Source organism: Panicum virgatum, chromosome 5K (assembly GCF_016808335.1).
Source record: "Panicum virgatum strain AP13 chromosome 5K, P.virgatum_v5, whole genome shotgun sequence".
Classification (NCBI taxonomy): Eukaryota; Viridiplantae; Streptophyta; class Magnoliopsida; order Poales; family Poaceae; genus Panicum; species Panicum virgatum.
Genome location: NC_053140.1, coordinates 7,173,582 through 7,197,417, shown reverse-complemented (window position 1 = coordinate 7,197,417; position 23,836 = coordinate 7,173,582). Strand labels below are relative to the sequence as shown.

General features: G+C 46.1%; 2 protein-coding genes across 3 annotated transcripts; both read left to right on the top strand.

Annotated features, from left to right (window-relative positions):
• Positions 1–1,155: 1,155 nt before the first annotated feature.
• Positions 1,156–3,925, top strand: LOC120706003 (flotillin-like protein 1). 2 transcript variants are annotated; one of them, XM_039990567.1, is made up of 4 exons: positions 1,156–2,730; positions 3,009–3,082; positions 3,213–3,325; positions 3,475–3,925. In XM_039990567.1, the coding sequence occupies exon 1, from the start codon at positions 1,211–1,213 to the stop codon at positions 1,835–1,837; it is 627 nt and encodes a 208-aa protein (XP_039846501.1). In that variant the 5' UTR covers positions 1,156–1,210; the 3' UTR covers positions 1,838–2,730; positions 3,009–3,082; positions 3,213–3,325; positions 3,475–3,925. The 2 variants fall into 2 exon arrangements, with proteins under 2 accessions (XP_039846501.1, XP_039846500.1); XM_039990566.1 differs by having other exon boundaries at positions 3,185–3,325.
• Positions 3,926–18,974: 15,049 nt separating this feature from the next.
• Positions 18,975–23,431, top strand: LOC120706001 (protein IWS1 homolog 1-like). Its single transcript, XM_039990564.1, has 11 exons — positions 18,975–19,156; positions 19,249–19,768; positions 20,782–20,901; positions 21,375–21,595; positions 21,687–21,816; positions 21,955–22,017; positions 22,120–22,197; positions 22,287–22,378; positions 22,483–22,545; positions 22,635–22,785; positions 22,907–23,431. Exons 1-11 carry the CDS (start codon positions 19,146–19,148, stop codon positions 23,003–23,005), a joined length of 1,548 nt encoding a protein of 515 aa, XP_039846498.1. The 5' UTR covers positions 18,975–19,145; the 3' UTR covers positions 23,006–23,431.
• The last annotated feature ends 405 nt before the right edge of the window (positions 23,432–23,836 follow it).

Here is a 23,836-nt window from a genome sequence, read left to right as displayed (position 1 = left end):
AATGGATGGTCCAACATTGAAATTGACGACTAGATCAAATAGCAAGGTCTAGATCTCGGCATTGCTCGAGAGAACAAGTTCAGACTTCGGATTTTGAGATTAGAGATGATAAGGGAAATTGATAAGAGAATTTTAATCAATGATTATATAGGAATGATGGTCTTGATTATTATGAAGTAGGTTCGAGTTTAAAGTGCACACAAATAAAGTCCCAAGAATCTTGAATAAACCTAGAAAAAACAAAAACATGCGGCGCTATGAAATTTTGTTTCACATTTTCTATTAAACTAAACAATTTACACCTTGTTATTAGCTAGAAAGATTCACATTTGAATATTATAAAAAATAAAATCTTTAAATGAATAAAAATCTTCGAGAATTCATTTCCTCATTTTGTACTCTAGCGTGTTTAAATGCAAGTAGTTTTTTTTACCCATAGCGACACACAGACATATTTTCTCGTAAATGATATGTGATCTCAGTTCTGAACTCTTCTGATTCGCTTTCAATAGAAAGCAAAGTTTTTTCCTTAAAGTTATAGCAAACGTTGCTAACGTTGGGTGCCTCATCAATCTTTAAATTAGGAACAATCTGTGTAATCAAATGGCTTTACATGTAAAATGGAGCAATCAAATGCGGAGGAACGGAATCACATTAGCACATCGCACAAGGCACGTGACTACGTTAGGCCGACGGCTGGTTAGTAGGGTTACCCAGACATCGCACGTTTGCTGACGATCCATCGGGGCGTGGATCGTTGTCAAGCCAACGCGTGTGGGCGCCGACTGGATGCACGATTCGGCCAGGGCCCCACCTAGCAGATGACGTAACAGAGCGAGTCAATACGACAAACTCCACCAACGTTGCGTCGACCCCGCTATTTTGCTTGGAGAGGGCGTGTGGTTGACCATAGCGATTCAGCAAGTCAACACACTGTCCGGTGTTTGTTTCGGTGAACAATTACCCATTCTACCCTTGGCAGCCAACAAACTGTGCAAAGCTAACCTTGGAAGCTTCGGGGTAGCTTCTTCGAGATATCGTTCCCCCACCGTCCGTGCCTATTTATCCCCCCGGCGTGGACATCCGTTTCGATCGTGCAAGCTGAACCAGAGAGAGAGAGAGAGAGAGAGAGAGAGAGAGAGAGAGAGAGAGAGAGAGAGAGAGCAGCTGCAGCTCAGCGCAGCACAGCACAGAGAGAGCAGAGAGCTAGATGGCGAGCTTGGTGGTCGCCGACGCGTCGGAGTACCTAGCCATCACCGGCGGGTTCGACACCACGCCCGTCAACTACGAGTTTGAGGTCCACGCAACAACGTTGGAGAAGCTCTCGCTCATCCTTCCCATGGTCCTCACCGTCGGCCCCAAGGTTGACGAGCACAGCAAGGCGTACTCCAAGCTCATCATCGCGCCGCACGGCAACGACCCCTCACACGTCGGCGAACTCGTGAGGGGCGCCGTCGAGGGCCAGGCGCGCGCGCTCGCGGCCTCCATGACCGCGGAGGAGATCTCCCAGGGCGCCGAGTCGTCGTTCGAGCAGGCCGTCGTCGAGAAGGTCCAGCTCGAGCTCGACCACTTTGGCCTCTTCATCCACAACGCCAACGTTAGCAAGCAGTTCGTCGCCGTGCACAAGGTGGACGTCCAGGTGACCAAGGTGGAGGCGGAGGCGGAGGCGCTCGAGAACGAGAGGGACGACGCGGTGGTGGTCGCCGCCGCGGCCAAGGCCAACCTGGAGGCCACCACCAAGCTGCCGGCTTGGGTTCTGGCCAGCCTCTTCATCGCCTCCGCCACTATACCACAGCCCAGAAATCCCATCAAACGTGTGTCGGCAAAAGTAGATTAATAGCAACAAATTGTCGGTCGGTAAAGCTCTGCAACAGTCAATCAGTCGGTAATTCAAGTTTTAACGACTGACCATCAGTCGGTATTTCTGTTCACATGTACCATCGCACCATCAGTTGGTAAAAGCTGATATAGGCCTCAAACCATCCGTCGGCATACATGTACTGGGCCTATCGGGCGCTTTAGGCCCACTCCGGCGCGCAATTTTTCCTTCAGGAGCCCACCAGTGACCAATCAGCTTCGGAGAACCCTAATTCTATCGTTCTTCTGCCCTTGCGCGCTTGCGCGCCGCCATCTTCTCCCAAATGTCTCCGCCGCCGCGCGCTCTCCCCAAATCTCCCAAAGTCTTGCGCGCTCGACCGCCTCGCGTTTGCTGCTTCTCTCCCAGATCTCATCCAGAGCCGCGCGTCGCTGCCCGCCCAGTACTCCTTTCCCAAATCCACGCTAGCAACAGCCAGCCACCGTGTCGTGGAGCCGCGCCGCTGCCCGCCCACTGCTCCTCTCCCAAATCCACGCCTCCTTGCGTCCAGGAGCGGGAGACCGGGCAGCCCCGCCGGCCGCCGCGTCCAGGAGCCGCCGCATCAACCCACGGGAGAGCAGGAGACGTGACGCCCACCGCTCGAGCTGCAAGAAACGCGGGACCCGCAGGAGGATGTGGGCGGCGAGAGCGCGTGAGGGACCGCGGGAGCCGGCGCATGCCTTGTGCTCGCATCCGTGCGGGGGACCTCCCAGGAGGCGGATGCTGCACAATATGGACTATGGAGCACATCCATTCGTGCGGGCGCAGAGCGCATCGGTGGCGGCGGCTGCGAAGCCGCATGGGCCGCATCGATCCCCTTGTCTTCCCGACTGCCCGAGCCCCTCGTCACGCTCCATCTTTCAATCTCCATCAAGGTATTACTTTCCATTCCCTCACTCCCCCCTCCCCTTGCTTGGATTTTAGCAGATCCGGTTGCACTTGTAGTCCTGGATTCATATACGTATGTATGCTTGTTGATTTGAGGACGTGCTAGGGTCAACTGTCAAGTTGTTCGGTGGTGCTAGGGGTTTTTCCCCCCTCTTTGCTTACAAATTACTTGTAACACATGTTGGTTAGCATTCCGTGAGCTGAACTATATAAGCATTTCATATATACCGAATTTTGTTGATGGGAATGAATACATGGGTAACAGATACGTAGTGACAAAGAATGAGGAGAACAAGGAAAACGATCTTGGTCCTGCACCTCTGGAAGAAATGGCTCCAGGTATGACATCCCATTAACTCTTGCATACCCCCTTAAACTGAAAGTAAATGCACATGGTATGATATATTAATGCCTGCTGATTTCTTATGCATCTATTACCAGCACCATAACTTGACTGAAGAAATGACAGTACTTACCATGGCAAGCAATCGAGCTGAAAGCCACTGTGGAGGTCTAGACTTTCCATCTTGAATGTTCCGCAACTCCTCATGCTGCACACAGCATAGCATGTTAGGAATTCAGGTAATTTTTTTTTAAAAAAACTGGTATTTTTAAAGACATTCCTACAAACAGTGCAAGTATCTGGATAATATATCATGCATTAGCTACATATTTGAGTTCTGTATGTATTATGTAATTGAATCATTTCTAATTATTTTTTTCCCTTCAAGGTGTGAGCATGGATGCCTGATCGCAGAGGGAGGGCATGCTTCTTTTGTCTACCAGTTCCAGCACATTGAAATTGTGTTTCTTCTGAACTTCCTAGAGATAAAACTAGGATCTCCAAGAGGATGCTTTATAAGGTGTCTCTAAGAGGATGCTTTATAAGGAGTCAAGTGCTTAGCTGTGTTCCTGGTATGTAGCCTTTTAGGTTGTGTTTATAGGTTAGGCCTTCTCTGTAGTTAAGTCTTTTGGCGTTCCTGAGCGCCTTTTGGTGTTTACTGTGATGGAAAATTTGGTTGTATATGCTTCTTGTAATTGCTGGCTTATATGGACCCTTTGTCTGTAGTTCTGGGGAAAAATTGGACAACTAAATGTATGGGTGATCAATGTCAATGTTTGTATGCTCATATTGAATCTTTTGGCTTCAAATGAAAAACCATCAGTCAAGTGTGTTTGTTATGTATTGTTTCAAAAAAATTGGTGCTGTATGATCAATGAGAGATTAATTATATTATTTTATATGGATTCTTAGCATTGGATTGTTAGTTGGTAAAGAAATTTAGCTACTTGCTGTCAGTCGGTAAAAAAATTGTAACAGATCATTGGTTGGGATATGTGTCAGTTGGTATATCTTAGTAGGGCATCAGACCATCAGTTGGTATAACTTTGTCAGTCGGTATAAGTTATACCGACGCCACTTATAACGACAGAAACGTGATGTTGGCATACATCTATACCGACTGATGGTCTGTCGGTACAACGGCTTTTAGCGACTGACGGTCAGTTGATGTATCGGGGCTGTGGTATAGTGCGCGGCCGTCACCCTCGTCGTGTACGAGGCGCCGACGGGCGTGGGCAAGGGCGCTTACTACCTCGCGGTGTCGGGCGCTTTCTTCGCCGCCGTGGCGGCCAACTGACACCCGCACACATGTAGATACTGGTCACGGCCATCGAGTATCTTAGTGGATACGCCTGCTGCGTCCAGGGCCGTCCCGCAGTGCGCAAGGTGCGACCGCACCGGGCTAAAAGATCTGTTAAATCACAAGTTACACTTGTGCTCGAGAGCTAACTCATTTAGGTGTTGAAAGGGCCCAGATCATCCAAATATTTGGCATGATCCTCTCCCAGACTTGATCCTCTCCCAGACTTTATAATTTGTATTGTTGGGTATGATATCTCTATCTAGTTGGATGAATAAAGTAACGAGCTGTTTTGGGATAAAAAAAAAGTTACAAGTGCCATCAAAGCCCAACTGCATGTTTACATAGATAGTAGGCCTAATAGAGAGGAATCAATTGACAACTCATCCACCATCTACCAATTGCACGCCTTAATGCATCCTTTACTTCCTCGCGAGATGTCACCGCAGTCTACGGATCACCGATTCACCGCCTGCGATTGCCAATTTGACTTCTTCTATTTTTATGGTAAATGGGGCCTCCATTTTTTTCATGCACCGGGCCACCAAAAAGTCAGGGCCGGCCGGCTGCGTCGTCGTCGCCGTCTCGTCGATCTGCCTGCTGATGTCAGGGTCGTCAATAGGCCGCGTGTGCTGTTCACGTGTTTTAAATTCTGTCTGGGATATAAGCCGGTACTCGGTATAGTGAAGCGTCCCCTCATAAGAGAAGACTTAAATGTGATACAAAACATCAGTCGCAGGAGGCTGATGCCACATTTATTACATCAGATGGTTCAAAACCTTACAAACCTTGGCGGACACTCAATACAGATAATGATGATAACTAACCAAGCTACGACATAACACCAGACTGCAAACCACATAGGGTCTACCACAGGCTCAGAGTACTGCGACAGCGGAGGCATCTCGACAGGGCCGGTTCCACAGGCAAGGTTGGGTGCAGGACGGTACCCCTACTCAACGTCGTCCGGTACAAAGTCTGGGTCTTCTTCTGTAAAAAGTAAGAGTGGGGTGAGTACAAACGTACTCAGCAAGTCCAATCACACCCACGGAGGGGGGTTATAACAGGATATTATGCATAGGTAAATCAAGGATAAGGTTACGGTTTAATTTGCAGAAAAACGATATTTTATGCAGGGGTTTATTTTAAGGAAAGCCTTTTTGAAAAATCAGTTTCTGGAGTAACACGGAGTTTCAAATTTTAAACTGCTACCGGACTCCCCGTCCGTCGTAGCACACGGCACAACTGCCGGACACAATTCCAAAACAACTCACACCAGCCCATCCCAAAGAAACACTAGTTATGTGACCACACCATAACTCACCCAATACCGTGGGCACGGACTATTCGAATAGATTCTTAACTCTGCAGAGGTGTGCAACTTTACCCACAAGTAGGATACCACAACTCGAACACCGTCGTGTCGGTGTAGATCCCAACATAGCCATTACCCACCATAGCTAAGCCTGACTAGCCATCACGGGATGCACCAAGGGGTCATCGACCATTCACTTAGGTATAACCGGGCATAAGTCACTCTGGACTTATCCCTTCTCCTTAGTCACCCGTTGCTCTCAGCTCTCCTGATGGCTATCACACTAACTAGTGGGATTTATGCTACGCCGTTGCCCATACAACGGTCGAGTGGTTTGCACGATAGTGGAGTTAGGTGAGATGACACACCAACTCGGTCCTTAAACGCGACAAGATGGATAACTCCCTTCTTTGCCCTGCCACACAGGCATAAGCACACCAATCGGCAATTCACACAGAAATGCCGTCCATCTCGCCCATACTCGTCTTTCGGAAATCCACATTTTATCCCGTCCCATACGCACACATTTTTCTTTATCAAATAAATCATATTAAGGGTAAAGTCCTAAGCGTTCTAATATCGATTAACGTCCAAGCAAAATCAGACATTAATCTAGGTGGTCAAGGAATAGTCATCGCAAATCAAGGGGTGGCTATCCAACCGTGTTTTCATGCAAGTAAACATATGCAGTTTTATAAAACAGGCCATTGGGTTGTGTTTATAAAACTAGGACAGAAACATGCATCAAAGGATGGGATTGAACTTGCCGTCTTCAAAGCCTTCGGGGAATTCCTGTCCTTCGGGCTCGGGGTCGTGGAACTGGTCCTCGTTCTCCTGCTCACAGTACGGCTCGTCAACGGGTTCTCCTTCGTTCACTCCGTGATCTAAAGCGCACACAAACAGGCACACAATCAAAACACAGAAAGTAAAGATCTGTCGTCGAGCTCGAAACGGGAACACATGAAATACAGAGCATAGAGTATTATTTTTGGATGGTTTCTGAATGGTATGGCCAAAACTGAGTTAAGAGAGGCGTGGTCGAGTTTTGGGTAGATCCGAGGTTGTTAGGCGCATAAAATGATAGGTCAAAGGAGTGTTTAGGCCCTAAACAGGGGTCCAGGGACCTAATTGTAATTAAGTTTATGAGGGCAGGGGCTTGGTTTGCATTTTTAGAAGTTTCTTGGGTTAGTCTAAAAGAGTCAGGGGCCTATTTATCAATATTTTTATACAATGGAGGGTTTGTTTGTAAATCCAATAAGGGGTGAGGCTTTATTTGAAAAACCCCAAAGAGTGGAAGGGTTCTTTAGTAAATAGAAGGGAAAGGAAGGGCCTAGGGGCAAAAAGCCCTCTCTTCCCCCTCCTTCCTCCCGTTCAGAACAGAGGAAGGGGATGGAGGGGCGCCGGCGGCGCCAATCCCGGCGGCCAGAGGCTCGGGGGTGGCTCCGGAGTGGGGGAAAAGGGAGAGAGGGAGCCGTGAGGTTGATTCCCAGCCACGGCTCGGGCGGAGACGGCCTGAGTTGGCCTGGCCGCGACGGGGTGCGGCGGCGAGCGGCGGCGGACATGAGGCGGCGCTGCAGCGCCTGCTTTCGGCCCGGATTCGAGGGGAAAAGGGGATGAGGAGCTCGGGAACCCCGTTGCCTACCTCGGCTCTAGCTGCGGTGCTGCGGAATGGGGGCTCCGCGGTGGCCTGTGCTCGCGGCGGCGGTAATGGTGGGAGTGGTGAGCGGCGGCGGCGCTGCAGGGCTGAGGAGAGGGCGTGGGGTGGCGGCGCGGCCGGAGGCTGTAGGTGTGGTGCTCGGGGAGGGCTCTGCGGCCTCTTTTATAGGTGGCCAAGGCGGTGGCGGGGTGCTGGCCGGCGGCAAGCTTGCAGGCGGTTTAATGGCGGGGGGCGGCGAGGCTCTGTGCGGCGTCAATGGTGGCAGCGAGTGAGGCGCGCGCGGGGCACTGGTGGAACGTCAACGGGGCGCGGAAATGGAGCGGCGAGGCGAAGCGACACCACGGGCGACCGCCGCAGGCGGCGCTGTGCCGTGGTCGACGCCGCTGTGCCGCGTCAACGGCGGTCGGCCGTGGCGTGGGCGCGCGCTCGGCTCAGGCGGGCGCGCGTGGGTGCGCGCAGCGGCAGTGCGGGCGGAGGGGCGGTAGCAGCGGCGCGCGCGAGAGCGGGGTCCCGGGGGCGTGCGCGCGCACGGCGTTCGCGTGGGCACGGCCCGGGGGCGGTGTGAGCGGGGCCGGCGAGCGGGATGGGACGCGACGGCGGGTCGCCGATGGCCCTGTGCGGGGGTCGTCGATGGGCGGACCGCGTGGCGGTGCCTTGGGCAAGCGGCGACCGCGTGCAGGCGGCGCTGTGCCGCAGTCGCCGGCGCTGTGCGCTCGGCTCGTCACGGCACCGTGTCGCCCTGGCGCGGCTCAGCTCAGGCGGGCGCGCGCGAGTGCGGTGGTGGCGCGGGCGGCAGGTGGGGCACGGCCAGGGGGCGCGCGCGGGGAGGAGGACCGGCCGGGCCGGGCGCGCTGCGCGACCGGAGCTGGGCCCAAGGGCGGCGTGCTCGGGTGGAGAGCGCGGCCGGGTGAGCAGGGGGCGAGGGGAGGGCGCGGGCCAGGCGCGCGGCAGAGGAGAAGGAAAGAAAGAGAGGAGAGGGAAGGAGAGGGAAAAGAAAAGGAAAGAAAGGAGAAAAGAAAATGGAAAAAGAAAAGAAAAGGAAAAAGGAGGGGGAAAGAAAAGGAAAAAAAAAGAGAGAGGGAGAGAGAGATCCGCGCCGGGATCACGGCGCTGATCGCGGAGCCGGTCGGCCACGCTTGGCGTCCGGGGGCGCGAGAGTGCGACGCGCGGGTCGAGGAAAAATAGGGTGTCGGATACGGGTGTCGGGTCTCTGGGGATTCGGGAGATCCGGCGGAACAGGGAAGATTCCGGAAAACTGGGATTAGGGTATCAAGGAGAGATCGAGCTCAACGACGAGAAACAAAATTTTAGCGCACGATTTATTTTAGGTAATTTTCGGGATGTTACATATAGTCTCCTGTGTATCGTACTTGTTCCGTCTCTGTCGTGGGCTATTTCCGTTTCCGTCTCTGAAACACCACAATAATGACTTGTTGCTTGATTGCGTGTATCTGCTGCGTTTCTGATCTCTCGAGTACAGCAAGCGTGTATAGGAGCAAAAGAAAAAAGAAGAAGATACGCTCCAAAGCGGTAGGCGAAAAAAGAGCAGAGCAGAACTTAGGGTGGGGGAGAAGACGACCTTCCCTCCCATAAAGAGTGCAATCCCAATATTTAAAAAAATCACAAAAAAGTGCAATTCTAGGAATTATTGGATAATAGCAACCGTCTAATATAATTTAGTGGTCAAATTTAATTTGCATTTCAAAATTAGTTTTTGTCCATGATTTTAGGAAGTCCGGTAAGTTGCATGAAGTAAATGAATGAGGATATGAAAGTCATTCACGCCACGATTGACTTGTGAAAGAAACTAGTATTGCACTCATTGGGGGATTTTATGGAGAGTTTCATGACATTAAATATTATTAATTTTGCTAACACGGCAAGGAGAAAGAAGAATGAAATTTCATGAGATGTGAGGAGAGTTTCATCACCATAAAACTTATCTGGCACGGTTACTGTCAGTGTCCGGACCTCGCGGTCTAGCACCAACTAGTAATGATGCTGCGTGTCCCTGTCCCTAGATGGTTGATGCAAGAGATAACATAATGACACCGGGTTTATCCTGGTTCCGGCCGATGAGGCCGTACGTCCAGTAGAGAGGGGAGCACTGTATTATCTTGCACCGGGGTGCTTGTAGTAGGGGGTACAAGCTTGAGCGAGAGAGGGAAAGAAGCTCCCAAGTCCCTAGATGTGCTAGGGGTGATTGAGGTGAGTGCCAATATCGGGAGTTGTGAGTGCGAGTGTGAGTTCGCGTGTGTCCGCTCGTGTGTTTCTCCCTCCTTTTATAGACCCAAGGAGGGAAGGATTACATATGTGCATGAGCAGTGGAGTCGTCTCCTTCCCCCCGAATCGGGGGAAAACAGTTGGCGGTCCCTGCGCTGTGGAGCATGGCGCTGGGCATGGTCGTCGTCCTTGAAAGCCCTTCAGCCATGCCCGGGGCGTGTCCTTGCCCTGTGGCTCCAGTCGGCGGTGTGGCGGTCGCTGTAGAGGTGCGCAGTGCGCAGTGCGCCGTGTTGACGAGGCGGGGCGCCGAGGGTGCTGCTGATGGCGATCTTGCCCCGGTCAAGGGCCGTACCGCGTCCGAGGGCCGTCGCCCATGCCTGCCGAGGGTCTTGCAGAGGAGAAAGTACAAGGGGTAGGCAGCACAGTAGCGGGGCGGTGTCAGGCCTGTCCGCATAGTTTTCCACAGATCCACCCCGTGCCGGGAATAGTGGCACAGTGGTTGGAGCAGGCAGACGGGACGGCGGTCACGTCTGCTGTGCGGCGTGGTGGCCGACGCCGTCTGGCTCCCTTCCCATTTTGCGGAGTGGTTGGCAATAAATGTGCCCGTCCCGTCGGGTGGTTGGGCCGTTGCTCCAGTCTGCCGAGGGGAGACTTGAGCGAGGCAGAGTTTTCCCCGTGCCGAGGCCCCGCGGAGGGCTCGGCTGAGGGGGCCTCGAGTGAGGCGGAGATTGCATGTGCATCGAGGGGCCTCGGCGGGGAGCCCTCGAGCGAGGCGGAGTTGGCTCCACGACTGGTGAGGCCTCGGAGGGGCCGTACCGTGGTGTTGGGCCGTGGGCTGAGTGTACATTTGGGCCCCTCTCTCATGGAGTGGCCTTGGGCATCCAAGCTTAGATGTCGGTGTTTCTTCCAGAGAAGGATTCGGCCCAGGCGTCTGATCTTGTTTTGCGTGTTTGAGGGCGTTTTAGTCCCTGATTAGGGTGCCCTAAATTATGGTACCTGACAGTTACCTAGTTCTTAGTCTAGTATCTGTGTCCATGAAACTCCCACTGACAGTGACCTAAAATCAAAATTGGGGGACAAAGCAGCCGTTTGCTAGGAATACTTTTAACCAACAAACTAACCTATTGTGGCTGTGATGTGTCTCAACCGCGAAAACCATGCAAATAGATCCAGTTGTTGTCTTGCTGAGCCAGAGTAGATATCAACACCCGAACCGTATGGCGCATATACTCTCTCCGTTTTAAATACTATATGGCATTGTTGCCATTTTACTCAAATTCTAACCAACAATATCTATTTATTGGTTTAGGGAATAAAAGTAAAATAAGTAGCGTTATGTCTAGACCTACATCAAATAGTTAAATAAACTTAAAAATCAACATCGTCATATATTTAAAAACGGTGGTAAAACTAGATAACCGTATGCAACGGACCCATATAAATCCACTGGATCTAACTCCTACTAGCATTTTTTCAGCATTTATATCCTGGCGAGCAATGGGGACGGTCCAAATTTGCCAACAAAACTGCACTCAAGAAAAAAAAAACTGTGGCAAGGAAAAGTGAAAGCAGAGGACGACCCTGCGACCATTGCCTGGTACTGGTAGCTGGACCCATCTCCTAGTTTGGACCGGTCGTAACTGTCGTAGGAAACGAATATCACCGGTGGGCCTGCAGATGCTTCGTCAACGCAGCATTACATGTTTGGTTCATTCTAACACACCTAACGCTATAGGAGAATTTTACATGCATAAAATACTAAACAAAATTTATTTGTAAAATTTTTTCATAGATAGGTGCAATTTTGTGCAACAAATCTAATAAACCTAATTAATTCATGATTGGCTACAGTTTTCATACTCTAATCATGCAATTAAAGACCTCATTAAATTCGTCTCGGAAAGTAACACAGAGGTTGTGGAGTTAGTTTTATAAACTATTTTTATTTAATACTTCTAATTGATAGTTAAAGTTTGCTACAGTAGCCTAGCGCTACGAAGCCAAACAATGGCACAGTAAGGTCTCCATCGGCTGACGACGTTTCTAACTTATGCTAAGATGACAGAGAGAGAAGAAAAAAATCTTCTTTCAAAAAAAAGAAAAGAAAAAAAATCATCTCGTCAGCGACAATTTCATCGCTAGCTTATGACACACTTCCCTATCACTGTGAGAGAGCCGACGCACAGACTAAGAGGAAAGTCGGTTTTCTTTTGTCTTTTAAGTTGGCACTGATGGCAGGATTTGGGCAAAGGGATTCCGCGCCGCCGCAGCCCATGCGGCGGTGACAGCGAGCACCGCAGAAACTACGCGCAGAGCAATCAAGGCGGTTCCCCCGGTTTTGACTCTGGCGCTCAGGTGTTGCGCGAGTTTTTTTGCCCGCATCGCATGGCTTGGTTACTGAGAGCATATTCAACAATCTTCTTTCACCGAATAAACTGCCAATACTATAAAAAATATATTCTACTCCCTCCATTCCAAATTATAAGACATTCCAACAATTTTGAAGAGTCAAAATTTTCTATATTTGATCAAATTTATATAATAGAATAATGACATTTATTATATAAGCTAAGTACTATTAGATTCTTTTCATAGTACATCATTTTTTTGATAATTCATAGTACATCAGTTTGATATCATAAATTTTTATATTTTTTCTTTATAATTTTGGTCAAACTTGAAATTGTTTTGACTCTTCAAAATTCTTGAGATATCTTATAATTTGAAACAGAGGGAGTGCCAATCTTGTGTCTCAATCTCAAGCCGTGCATCCCCCTGGTTTATTTCACCTCCTCGCTAAGCAACCGACCAACCGGGGGTCCGGGCCCACCCACAAATCGAAATCACGCTCCCGGACCTCTCGATCTTTATCCTCATCCTCAAACAGTCAAATCGGTTGTTGCTGCGTTGCGATTAGAGGTGGTAAAAGATTTTGGAATTTGATCTAAAAAATTTAAAGACCAAGTCTTAAAAAAACCGGAGTTTAATCCTATACAATTTTGAGCTAAAAATTTAAAATTATATTATGCTAAGGCCATTAGAGCCATGACCTATTACCACATCTGGTTGCCATAGATAGTCACCTTCCAATAATTCCACCGCGAGAACGACAGCAACAGCGATAGATGGTGCTGCTCCCAAGACCATGGTGCCCCAAGTTCAGGGGGTCAAAGCTGTTGGACATCCGCGAGGCCGTTTTGAGTGGAGCTGAATCCAAGCACGAGCAGCAACAAATCAGCAGCCTCCGACCAATGGATAGGTGGCGAGGGGGGAAATCTGCAACTGGGGCAGGCATCATGCGTATGCAAAATTATACTATAGTAGTAAACGTTTGATGTGACTTGTGATGTCTGCATTGTTGGGCAACTTGGATGGAGTTTGGCGAAAGCAACTTTTAAATAGATAATTTTAAGAGATACTAGGTCATCAGGACACAAGTTGGAACCGACGTGTTTTTTCCTTCGTTATTCCCCTGTCTAGCTTCTTTATTTTATTTTTTATTACTTTATTTTACACGATACTTTGAAGTTAGATCAGAAGTGATCTTGGTGCATATCTTTTCTCCTTTCGGACAACGAATAAAGTGAATAGTACACAGGCGGGGAAATTGCTTTGACATCTATATCAAAGTAAAAGTTTCATAGAGAAAATATCCTTCTCATCCACATAACTAAATAAAAAACCCGATGAATAAAAATAAAAAACACTTTGGAATCTATTTAAAATTCAAAAAATCCTTTGAAATCGTATATTTAGAACTTTGTAGTGGTATGTGGAACTTTAAACTTTTGTATTTCCAAACTTCACACAACAAATTTAGAAACTTTCTACTAGCATGTGCACATTATAAACATTGTACTCTCAAATCCAAACCATTGTGCTGCTAATAGAATCTTCGAACATTATAGAAAACCTTTTAATTTGGTGCAGCATTAAAATTTTTTTGAAGACATATACCAAAACTTCCTACTCCTATATCTGAAACTTACTACTAGCATATATCGAACATTGTATTTGTAGATATACAAATTTGTACTCCCAAATGCAAAAAGTTTAATTGAAACCTTGCACTCTAAAAAAATAAAAAACTTTGTACTAACATGTTTTCAAATTTTCTACATCGGAGTGCACAACTTTGTAATTCCAAAACTTTATACACTAAATGAAGAACTCTGTACAAAAAAATTAAAAATCTATGGTACTAGATACGAAACTTTATACATGGATATTTGAAAACTATAATTCAAACCTTGCACTCAAAATTCAAAAAACTTTCTACTAACATATTTTCAAACTTTCTACACCGGAGTCCACATCTTTATAAAAATAAAAAACACTAAAATCAAGAACTTTGTATAATTTATACTAGCATTCAAAACCTTCCGCACAATGGATCCAAAACTTCATAAGCACATGTTAGAGACATTTAAGAAAAAATTTATTTGAGAAAAAATTTTAAATTTTATATAAATAAATGTGTGCATTCCAATCTTTTAAGTAAACGTCTAAAATATTTGAGATTGGATATGAAAAACTTTCAAATGATATATTTAAAACTTCTGACAAAGTCCAGCTTTCAACATCATTTGAAAAAACTTTACATTCAAAATTTGGTAACTTTGCACTTTGAGTTAAGAAACTTTGAAGGCGCTAGTTAAAAAATTCAAAACTAACTCCAAAATTTGCAGTTTAATAAATTCTAGAGTTTCTGATGGCATGTTTCAAAATATTTTAAGGATCCAAAATAACTTTGTAATTCTTAACTTTGACTCTGAATTTATGAACTTTGTACTAAAATATTGAAAATTTCTACTATCATATTATAAACTTTAGACATCCCGGTTCTAAAAATTTTTAGTTTCAAACTTTTGAGTCACAGCTGCAGGAAAATTTATACTAGTACATTTCAAAACTCTATCCTTCGTGGGTCTAAAACTTTATATTCACGTGTTAGAAACTTTTAAGTAAATTTTATCTGAGCGGTAAATTTGAAACTTCTTACATATTGGGTTGAGTACCTATATACATAATTACATACCTAACTTCGTGGGTCCATAGACTTGGAAAACATATATTTAGAGCATTTTTACTCAATACAAAAAAAACATGTGTTATTAGCACAAAAAATGTAAGTGAATTTTAACCAAATTTATGAACTTTCTATGAGCACGTTATAAACTTTGTACACCTAGATTTGAAAATTTGCAATTTCAAAACTTTACACTCCTGGATCCAAAAATTGTGTACTAGAATTTTACAACTATATAAAAAACTTTATAAATCATATATTAAAAACTTTAACTATTTTATCTTCCATTGAATGAGAAACTTTGTATAAATAACTTTCTACATTTCAAACTTTTAAGTAAACATCTAAAATCTTTAAGATTGGATATGAAAAAGTTTCAAATGATATATTCAAAACTTTTGACATGTCCAGCTTTCAACATCATGTGAAAAACTTTGCATTAAAAATTTGGTAACTTTGCACTTTGAATTCGGGAACTTTGAAGACACTAGTTTAAAATATTTTTACAAAACTAACTCTAGACATTTGTAGTTTAATAAATTCAAGAGTTTCTATTAATATGTTTCAAACATTTCAAGGATCCAAAAACTTTGTAATTCTTAACTGTGACTCCAAATTTATGAACTTTCTGCTAACACATTGTAAATGTCTACTATCATATTATAAACTTTGTACACCCGGATTCAAAATTCTGTAGTTCCAAACTTTACAATCACAGCTGCAGGCAAGGTGGATCTACATGGGGGGCTAGGGGGATCAAGCCTCCTCTATCTTCCCAAGATCCATAGATACCCCCTTCGCAGCGGCATGGGAACCGGCGAGCCCCCTCGCGGTGGTTCCCCCTCGTGGTGGCGCTGCGATCGGCCGACCGAGCGGTGCTGCCATGGCCGGGCGGGCCAAGCTGACACAACCATTGTTGGGTCCCCCTCGCAGCGCGGCGGCCGGCCGAGCAGTGCAGCCATGGAAGGCATGGAGGGGCCGAGGAGGGAGCACGAAGGAGAGCAGACAAGGTGAGGGCGACAGGATAGCTAAATCAGGGGCGGGTCTACATGGGGGGCTAGAGGGGGTCGAGCCCCTCTACCTCCCCAAGAACCATGGATACCCCTCTAAGCCCACCTCTCCATTTTTGGGAAGAAATAATGAAGAAGGGGCAGGAAGAAGGATAGAAGGAGAGAAAGAAGAAGAGAAGGAAAATGAGCTCCCTCTTTATATCTTGGTTAAATTCCCTCCTGAGCTAAATGGTTAGAGTCGAATAAATATGGTAGCTAGTCTGTTGGACTCTACCACAATATAGAGAGTCAACCTTTGCAAAATGGATAGTTAAATGAAAATTTTGCTAGTATATTTTGGAGAGTCTCTCAAAGATGCCCGCCCCGCCTTTTATATGGCTCACGTAAATTGCGTGCTCTGTCTTGGACGTGCCCCAAAACTCTCGATGGCATATGCTTAGCCGCATCGATCGAGTCTACACGTACATGAGGTGGTATTGTGAAAGTAATTGTAAGGCTAGTCTCAGTGAGAGTTTTATGGACACAGATACCTAGACTGAAAACTAAGTAACCGGACCAGATGAGTTTTATAGTGATGAAACTCTCCTCACATCCCATGAAACTCCATCATTCTCTCTCCTTGCCACGTCAGCAAAATTGATGATATTTAATGTCATGAAACTCTCCATGAAACCCACACTGAGACTGACCTAATGGAGAGTGAATCTAAGCAGGAAGTTAAATACAGTAACTAATTAATAGTAATTATAAATCACAAGCTATTAAAAAAAGCAAAATTAAAGCTTAGTAGCTATTGGGAAACATAATGACAGCTTGATCGCACATTATGTTTTCGTTTGATCACCGTAGATAAATTAATGTGGATGGATAAAGATGCATGTCGCGCTTGACGAAACGTGCGCAACCTCTATTATATATACAAGTTGAATTTTAGTTTAAAGTTTACAGTAGTGGACATCACAATGCATATTAATATTTTTTATAATTTTTCATCGTTATTTTTATATAATATTGAACTCCAATGATTAATTTATCATTAAATATTCTAACCTATCAAAATAATAATAAAAATTATGATGTATTTTTCTAACATGTGTTATGATGTGTACTATTATCTTGTAAAGCTTAAAACTCCACCCATGTATGGATAAATAAAAAGAGATAAATTGTATTAGGGGTAATTTGAACTAAATGACATAATTTAGAGGGTAAATTGAAGAAGTTATAGTTCAAGAAGTTATCCAGATTTTAGCTATAGTTGAAGGAAGTAATTTAGATTTTTTCCTTTAAAAAATAACAGGCACACTGCTCATTCATGTTGTCAAGTCAATCTCAGGTCTCAGTTTATTATTGATGGAACACATTTTGGTGCGCCGCCTGCTCCAAAAGTCAAATAAAAACTAAAAAGGAGGAGAGAGCTAGGATGAGGTTGGAAGAACTTGCAACCCCGGCGGGAAGCTTCTTCCCTAGGTACGCAGCGTCTCGATGCCCTCTCCTTTTTCCCAATGGACAGGACAGACAACTCTTTCGGCAATCACGTAGGGGGGTCGGTTCGATCGCGGAGGACGCGTGTCCGCCATCTCTCTGGTACGGTCGCGTACCAACTAACCAATGACGCTTGCTAAATTTGCATTGCATCCACTACTACAAGTCCAGTATGAAATCAAGCACATGGCCTTCTTCAGCATCAGGTTCTCTCTCCAGTTATTGGTTGATTCCTTGCCCTCGCTCCGCTGGAAAACCACTGATTCCTAAAACGACCACCAACTAACATTCCCCTTGTCTCCCCAGTCTAGAACGTCGTACTTGAGTAGTGTTTCTTCAGGGCTACATCAGACAACAGGAGCGACCTTTCAGGAATGCCTAAGTACCCTTGGCCTTTTAGCGAGGACAAGAAGCCGTTCCATCTGACGCATGACCTACCTTTTTAACAAAAAACTATGATCCCCAGCCCAGAGAGGCGTTCCTTGTTGCTGCGGATCGGACAGGGGATCCAGCATGTGTGAACGTGCCACTTGTCATATCTGAAAAACATTGACGACGACGCCTCCTTTTTGTTGCCCTATATAAACCCTTGTCCTGAGTCCAAAAACCTTCCCCTAGCTCCATCTCAGCAAAAGACACTCTTTCAAAACAAAACGAACAAGAACAAGCTCATTTTCAGTTGCTGATCCACTAGCAGCCTGCTTGCATCCTCCTAGATCCGATCCTGACTTCATTTCATCCCATCGTATCCCATGGCCACCCTGCAGCTCGACAGCAACACTGCTAACAATGGTGCCGCCGCTACAATTAACATAGCCCCGGACGAGCTCATGGCTGACGACGACGACGACGCGCCGGTGGGCGAGTCCAGCTCCGTCGTCTCCGGCTCCGGCGCCGCCTCGAGCACTCGGCTTGGGCGGTCGCTGGTCTCGGTGGGGTTCCTGACGCTGCTCATGGACACGGCCGTCGCCCTCCACAAGCCGCCCGGGGGAGTGGTCTTCGGGCGCCACGTGCTCGCCTACTACCTCACGCTCGCGGGAATCTTCGCCGCCGGGCTAGTGGAGCTGTGGGCGGCCTTCTCGCTGTCCCGCTCCGCCGGTGGCGGCGCGTTCGCCAGGGCCGTCCTCTACGCCTCCGTCGTGCCCCTGGTGCTCGTCATTGATCTCGGCGGCTTCTCCGTCCTCATCAAGATCTAGCCGACTAATGCCAGCAGTCTACGCTGCGTATATACTATGCTACTGCCAGTAGAGGTGGTAAAGGGTCATAAAATTTGATTTAGATAATCTAAGAGCCAGGTTCTAAAAAGATTTGCCTCTAATTTTATACAATTATAAAATAAAAATATATAAGAGCTAATTTGAATTGTGAAGAGACCACTATGGTTATAATCCGTTACCACCCCTAACCGACACTACTATGCCATATGCCAGTGCAATTTGCCACCGTATATACTACCACTTTCGGTTCGACCATACATTATACATACTACAAGTATAAAACAAATGAAATTCAGGTGGGGGACACTCTCCCCTGGTGACCTTCAAAAGAAAAAAACAAAAGGATCTGATGAATTCTCCAAATTTTTTTTGCAATGGACTTTTTTTTGTGTGATGAAGATGTTGCATGTGTGATGTGTCTGGTAGTGGACGCGGGAAAGTAAATTTTCGCTGCACTGGACAAAAATAGGCCCAAGCGTTTTTCTAGTTTAGATCCAACGACAACTTTAAAAGCTTTTCCGTAACTGATGGGCCGGGCCAGCCTGTCAACATACGGTCCGGGCCGCCATTGATGGGCCGACGGATCAGAAACACCCAAGAATTCAGCCATTTTTCTTCATTTTTTAGAGGATAGACAGCCCATCTTTCTTGCCCGGCCCGGCTTCCCGTCGCCTTCCTAATCCTTCTCTTCCTTTTCCTTCCCATCGCCGTCGCCGATTCGATCTCTCTCTCCTTCCTCCCCCGACGACTCTTCTTCCACGCCTCCCCCTCCAGCTCGTCCCACCTCACCTAGGGTTTCGACTCGCAGCTCGCCGCCGGCACCATGGACGACAAGTAAGTATCCCGTCAGCTCGGTCGCCCTCATCCCTCTCCCCCTAGGGTTTCGTCTACTCGCCCTGATTCCGCTCCCCGATCCGCGCCCGCAGCTTCTTCGACGAGGACGGCGAGGCGCTCATGGACCCCGACGCGCGGGACCCGTCCCCCGAGCCGCAGCCCTACGAAGACCTCGACGACGACCTGGGCGACGACTGGGCCCGCGAGCGCTCCCCGACCCCCGCCCACGGCGATGACGGCGGGGCGGGGTCCTCCAAGCCCCGGAAGCGGCTCCTCAAGAAGGGCGGCGGCGGCAGCGGCGGCGGCGGCATGCCCGGCGACGACGGGCTGGAGGACTTTGGGTTGGAGGACGCGGACGCGGACCCCGCGGCGGAGGCGAAGAAGAGGAAGGGCTCGTCGGCGCTGAGGGACCTCGCGAGGGGCGGGGCGGGCAAGGAGAAGAAGGAGAAGAAGAGGAGGAGGGAGGACGACGGGAGGGGGAGGGACAGTGGGGCGGCCAGGGAGAAGCGGGGGTCAGGAGGAGGGAGGGGCTCCGGCGGTGGGGAGGACCAGGATGACGGAGAAAGGGAGATCCAGGAGCTCTGGGATACCATTGCCGGTGGTGACTCAGAGGTAATTGTGATTGCGAGCAATGTCTTAATTTCATCAAGCTATTTTTCACTTCTAGTTTGTTGAACTTTACTGTTTGGATTCCCGTTCCGTGCACTTGTATCTATGCTAGCTCGTTAGGAGTACTCTGAGCTTAATGTGAAAGGTTATTGGAAAATTGAAATTCTGTTGGCAATCGGGGAGAGATCACTCCTGTCTTTTGTTGAGATCATAATGCTTTACTATGGTCCATGGAATGTACTGGCTATTTTTAATCTATCAATTGACACCTGAATTGTTGCTTGTCGTGATTGGCTGAGCTTTACTTGATGGTGACGTAACCATTGATTTAGTTTATATACCAGTGCTGTTGCATGTTGATTCATCCAGATGTTATTGGTTTCTTATGCTGTTGTTTCATCCACATGCTCTTAGGGAATTCAGATTGTTCTTCAAGTATTAGTAATGTTTATAGCCAACCCTTTGTTATCAGGATGTAGTTTAGATAGCATCTCAACAGTTTTGCTTGTTGTATTTTTAAAGTGAATTTGGGTTATTGAGATGTCAAAATGCGGCGCTGGGTTCTATAATGGCCTATTTAGATGCCTTTGGATTAATTTTGCAAGTTAGGATTTTACTTATCAGAGCTGTATAGAGCTGTTTAATAATCTATTTGTGATACTTTTTATTTCTAAGGAAGATAGTATAACTGGAATGATTTCTCTTTATGGAATATATCTTAACTTCATTTTTTAGATGACATGGCAATTGATGGCTTGTTTGCTAATACCTCAAGATATGGAATAAGGAGATAAAGCATCTAGTGGGTCATCATTATTAGTTTGCTTGTTTTTTTAATCTCCGTTCTTGCATTTCTAGTTGATGCATTGAAATTGCTTACTCATATTGGGTTGTGTAAAAATGTTGGGTGCATATGGATTATTAAGTCAGAATTGTTGTACCTTGTTAGTTGTCTACTACTTTGATTGTCTTGGACAGACTAATCTCACAGCTGCCATTTTAATCTGGTGGAGTAGGATGACCAAGAAGGCGTTAGAACTGTAGATGATGATAATTTCATTGATGACACTGGGGTTGATCCAGCTGATCGTTATGGCAGTGATAATGAGCGGCATTCTCCTGGACGTTATGCACAGGTATTTGTTCTTGAGTGCTCAAGTGCCCCAGAGCCTTTTCTTTTGCACTCTTCTTGAAGACATTATCATTCATGTTGAATGAAATGTCCATTTGCACATTATATCATACCTTCCGTTGTGTTGCATGCCAATTGCTCTAGTGAGTACAGTATATTAACTATACGAATTGGCTGCAAGTCACTATTAACCGTGAGATCCACTTCATAGTCTTTCTGGAATTCATAGAAGCTTTAGGGATTAGTCCTATGATGAAGCTAAAACCATGATCGAGTTGGCCCCTTGTTGGGTCGACTAGGTCTGCTGATTTCTGGATCATGCCACCGCACCGGCTCATGAGTTGTCCAAATCAATACATGTGCTCTACAGAATACAGATGGTTATCTATGTGCTGTACAGAATACATATGGTTTATCTTTTTCTGTTATTCTCTCTAATCATAACCGCTGATAATATAGATTGATTCTTTACTATAGGCTGAGGAGGGTGAGGAGGACGATGAAATTGAGCGACTCTTCAAGGGTAATAAAAAGAAGAAGAAGAATGATCGCCCACGTGCAGATATTGGTCTTATAGTGGAACAATTCATCGCTGAGTTCGAGGTAGCAGCTGAAGAAGATGCGAACTTGAATAGGCAGTCAAAACCAGCCATTAATAAACTTATGAAACTTCCACTGCTCATAGATGTTCTCTCCAAGTAAGATATCTGGAGCCTTTCCTGTAGTGTCAGTGCATATTGCCATTTTTTATAGCTAACAATAATATTCTTGTTCATCTCCGTTTCACAGGAAGAATCTTCAGCAGGAATTTCTTGATCATGGAGTTCTCACTCTTCTAAAAAATTGGCTTGAGCCATTGCCAGATGGAAGCATGCCAAACATGAATATTCGATCTGCTGTACTTAAATTATTAACTGATGTAGGCATCTTTATTTCCTTCTACCTTTTTGCATTGTAGAACATTGTTCTTGCACAAGAACCTAGTTGTCTGTGGTTTATGTTTTGATGATGGCTCCTAAAAATTTGTTTGTTAATGGAAGTTTTATGCCTCTTGTAGTTTCCAATTGACTTGGAGCAATATGACAGAAGAGAGCAGCTTAAGAAAAGTGGTCTGGGAAAGGTACTCTTATTTTGGCTTGCGTGGTTGCTCTGATGTATTTTTTTTTTCAGATTATTTGTTATGTCTTTTATGTGCTAAATCTGTCCAATGATGCATGTATAGGTCATTATGTTTTTGTCCAAATCTGATGAAGAGACTACTGCAAATAGGAAACTGGCTAAGGAGTTGGTTGACAAATGGGTAAGTCTGTGTTCACGGTAACATATATGTGTGCTTGTTTACTGTGAAGGGTTCTTTAGTTGGTACTTATTTTTGTAAACAAAATTCAGAGTCGACCAATATTCAACAAGAGTACGAGATTTGAGGATATGAGGAGATATGATGATGAAAGAGCGCCTTACAGGCGGCCACAAATGAAGAAGTAAGTGCATGCAGTTATTGGCAATCTGAAGACTGTAGTCTTCTTATCGTGTATATTATGGCTGTATGTCGTATTTTTATTGGTTATCCTGTCCTGTCATGAAGGCCTTCGTCAAGTAGCTCTGGAATGGAATCTAGAGATGATGATCTTGATGCCGACTTCTCACAGTAAGTCTTCATCATTTTTTTACCTTGGATGCTGGTTTTCTCTCCATCTCGTAATTCTTTAATTAATCTATTTTATGCGTTGTATTTAGACGCAAGTCTGGGCAAAGTAGTTCAAGGCAGCATGCTTCAAGGCCAGAAGCCTCGCCTTTGGACTTTGTCATTCGTCCACAGTCCAAAATTGATCCTGAGCACATACGGGCTCGTGCTAAGCAGGCAGTCCAAGACCAGCGCAGGCTCAAGGTTTTCCTTCCATCCTTGAAACACCTCGGTTTTTATAAGCTGCTGTAGCATCCGTCAATTCTTGTTAAGTGTTGAAATAGGACCGATGAGCGACAATTAATTGTTCGTGTTGAACATGCAGATGAACAAGAAATTGCAGCAGCTGAAAGCGCCGAAGAAGAAAAATCTTCAGGCATCAAAGCTCAGTGTGGAAGGCCGTGGGATGATCAAATACCTGTAGGCCATCCACTATGGCATCCGCAGCCAACAACTCCCTGCACATGACGATTGTGCCTGTAGGGGGTTCACTGAGCTAGTGTGAAGCACCCTACCACCGGCGGGGGGCCAATAGCTCGGCGTTCAATAATTGCTTGGATCTTTTATCCAAGTATTTTTCTTGCCTGGCAGGGGGCAGCAGATGGGCCTCAGAAACTCGATGATCTGGGCACTATTCATTGTGGAGGGCTTATAATATGGTGTGCATGAATATAGCATTTTTCAAGGAGAATGGTGCCTCTATACTGTATAAATGTTTTGTCAAGATTATAAGTTAACTGGATCTGATCAGCGGTATGTTGAGTTGGGTTGAATTTTTTATTTATTTGTACTTTAAGAAACGTTATGTTTTATGAAATCAATAGTACGACAACCAGTTAATTGTGCTTAATGGTTACTGCATACTGGTCTGGAACTTGATTTTGACAAGTGATATGTGATCATGCTTTGATGAGTTCTATCTTGCTGTATGAAGGTAGTGTGCTCAGGCACCTGAGTAGCATTTAAGTTTTATCTAGTGGATAGTGTTTGATTTATTGTGGCAATGTGGATTACTCAACATTTTGCATTATTTGTGGTGATCCTAGCAGGATAAGAATATTGAAGCCTTCACGATCAAACTCTTTTTCTGCCCTTTTGCTGCCAATTGTCGGAATGAAGATCGATGATACGGTGTGTATATCCAAGAATGGACCATGTCGTGGCAGTCTTTTTCAGGCTGTACCCGAACACATTGTGATGCGGACAGGCAGATCTATCTGATCGGGATATTCTCTGTCACGTACGTAAAGGAAAC

What these genes read in the sequence shown, in the direction of transcription:
- LOC120706003 (XM_039990567.1), top strand. Translation starts at nt 1,211, where the DNA reads ATGGCGAGCTTGGTGGTCGCCGACGCGTCGGAGTACCTAGCCATCACC.
- LOC120706001 (XM_039990564.1), top strand. An exon ending in AGAAAAGTGGTCTGGGAAAG is followed by an intron (nt 22,018 to 22,119) that starts GTACTCTTATTT and finishes ATGCATGTATAG; the next exon opens with GTCATTATGTTTTTGTCCAA. An exon ending in AGGAGTTGGTTGACAAATGG is followed by an intron (nt 22,198 to 22,286) that starts GTAAGTCTGTGT and finishes AACAAAATTCAG; the next exon opens with AGTCGACCAATATTCAACAA.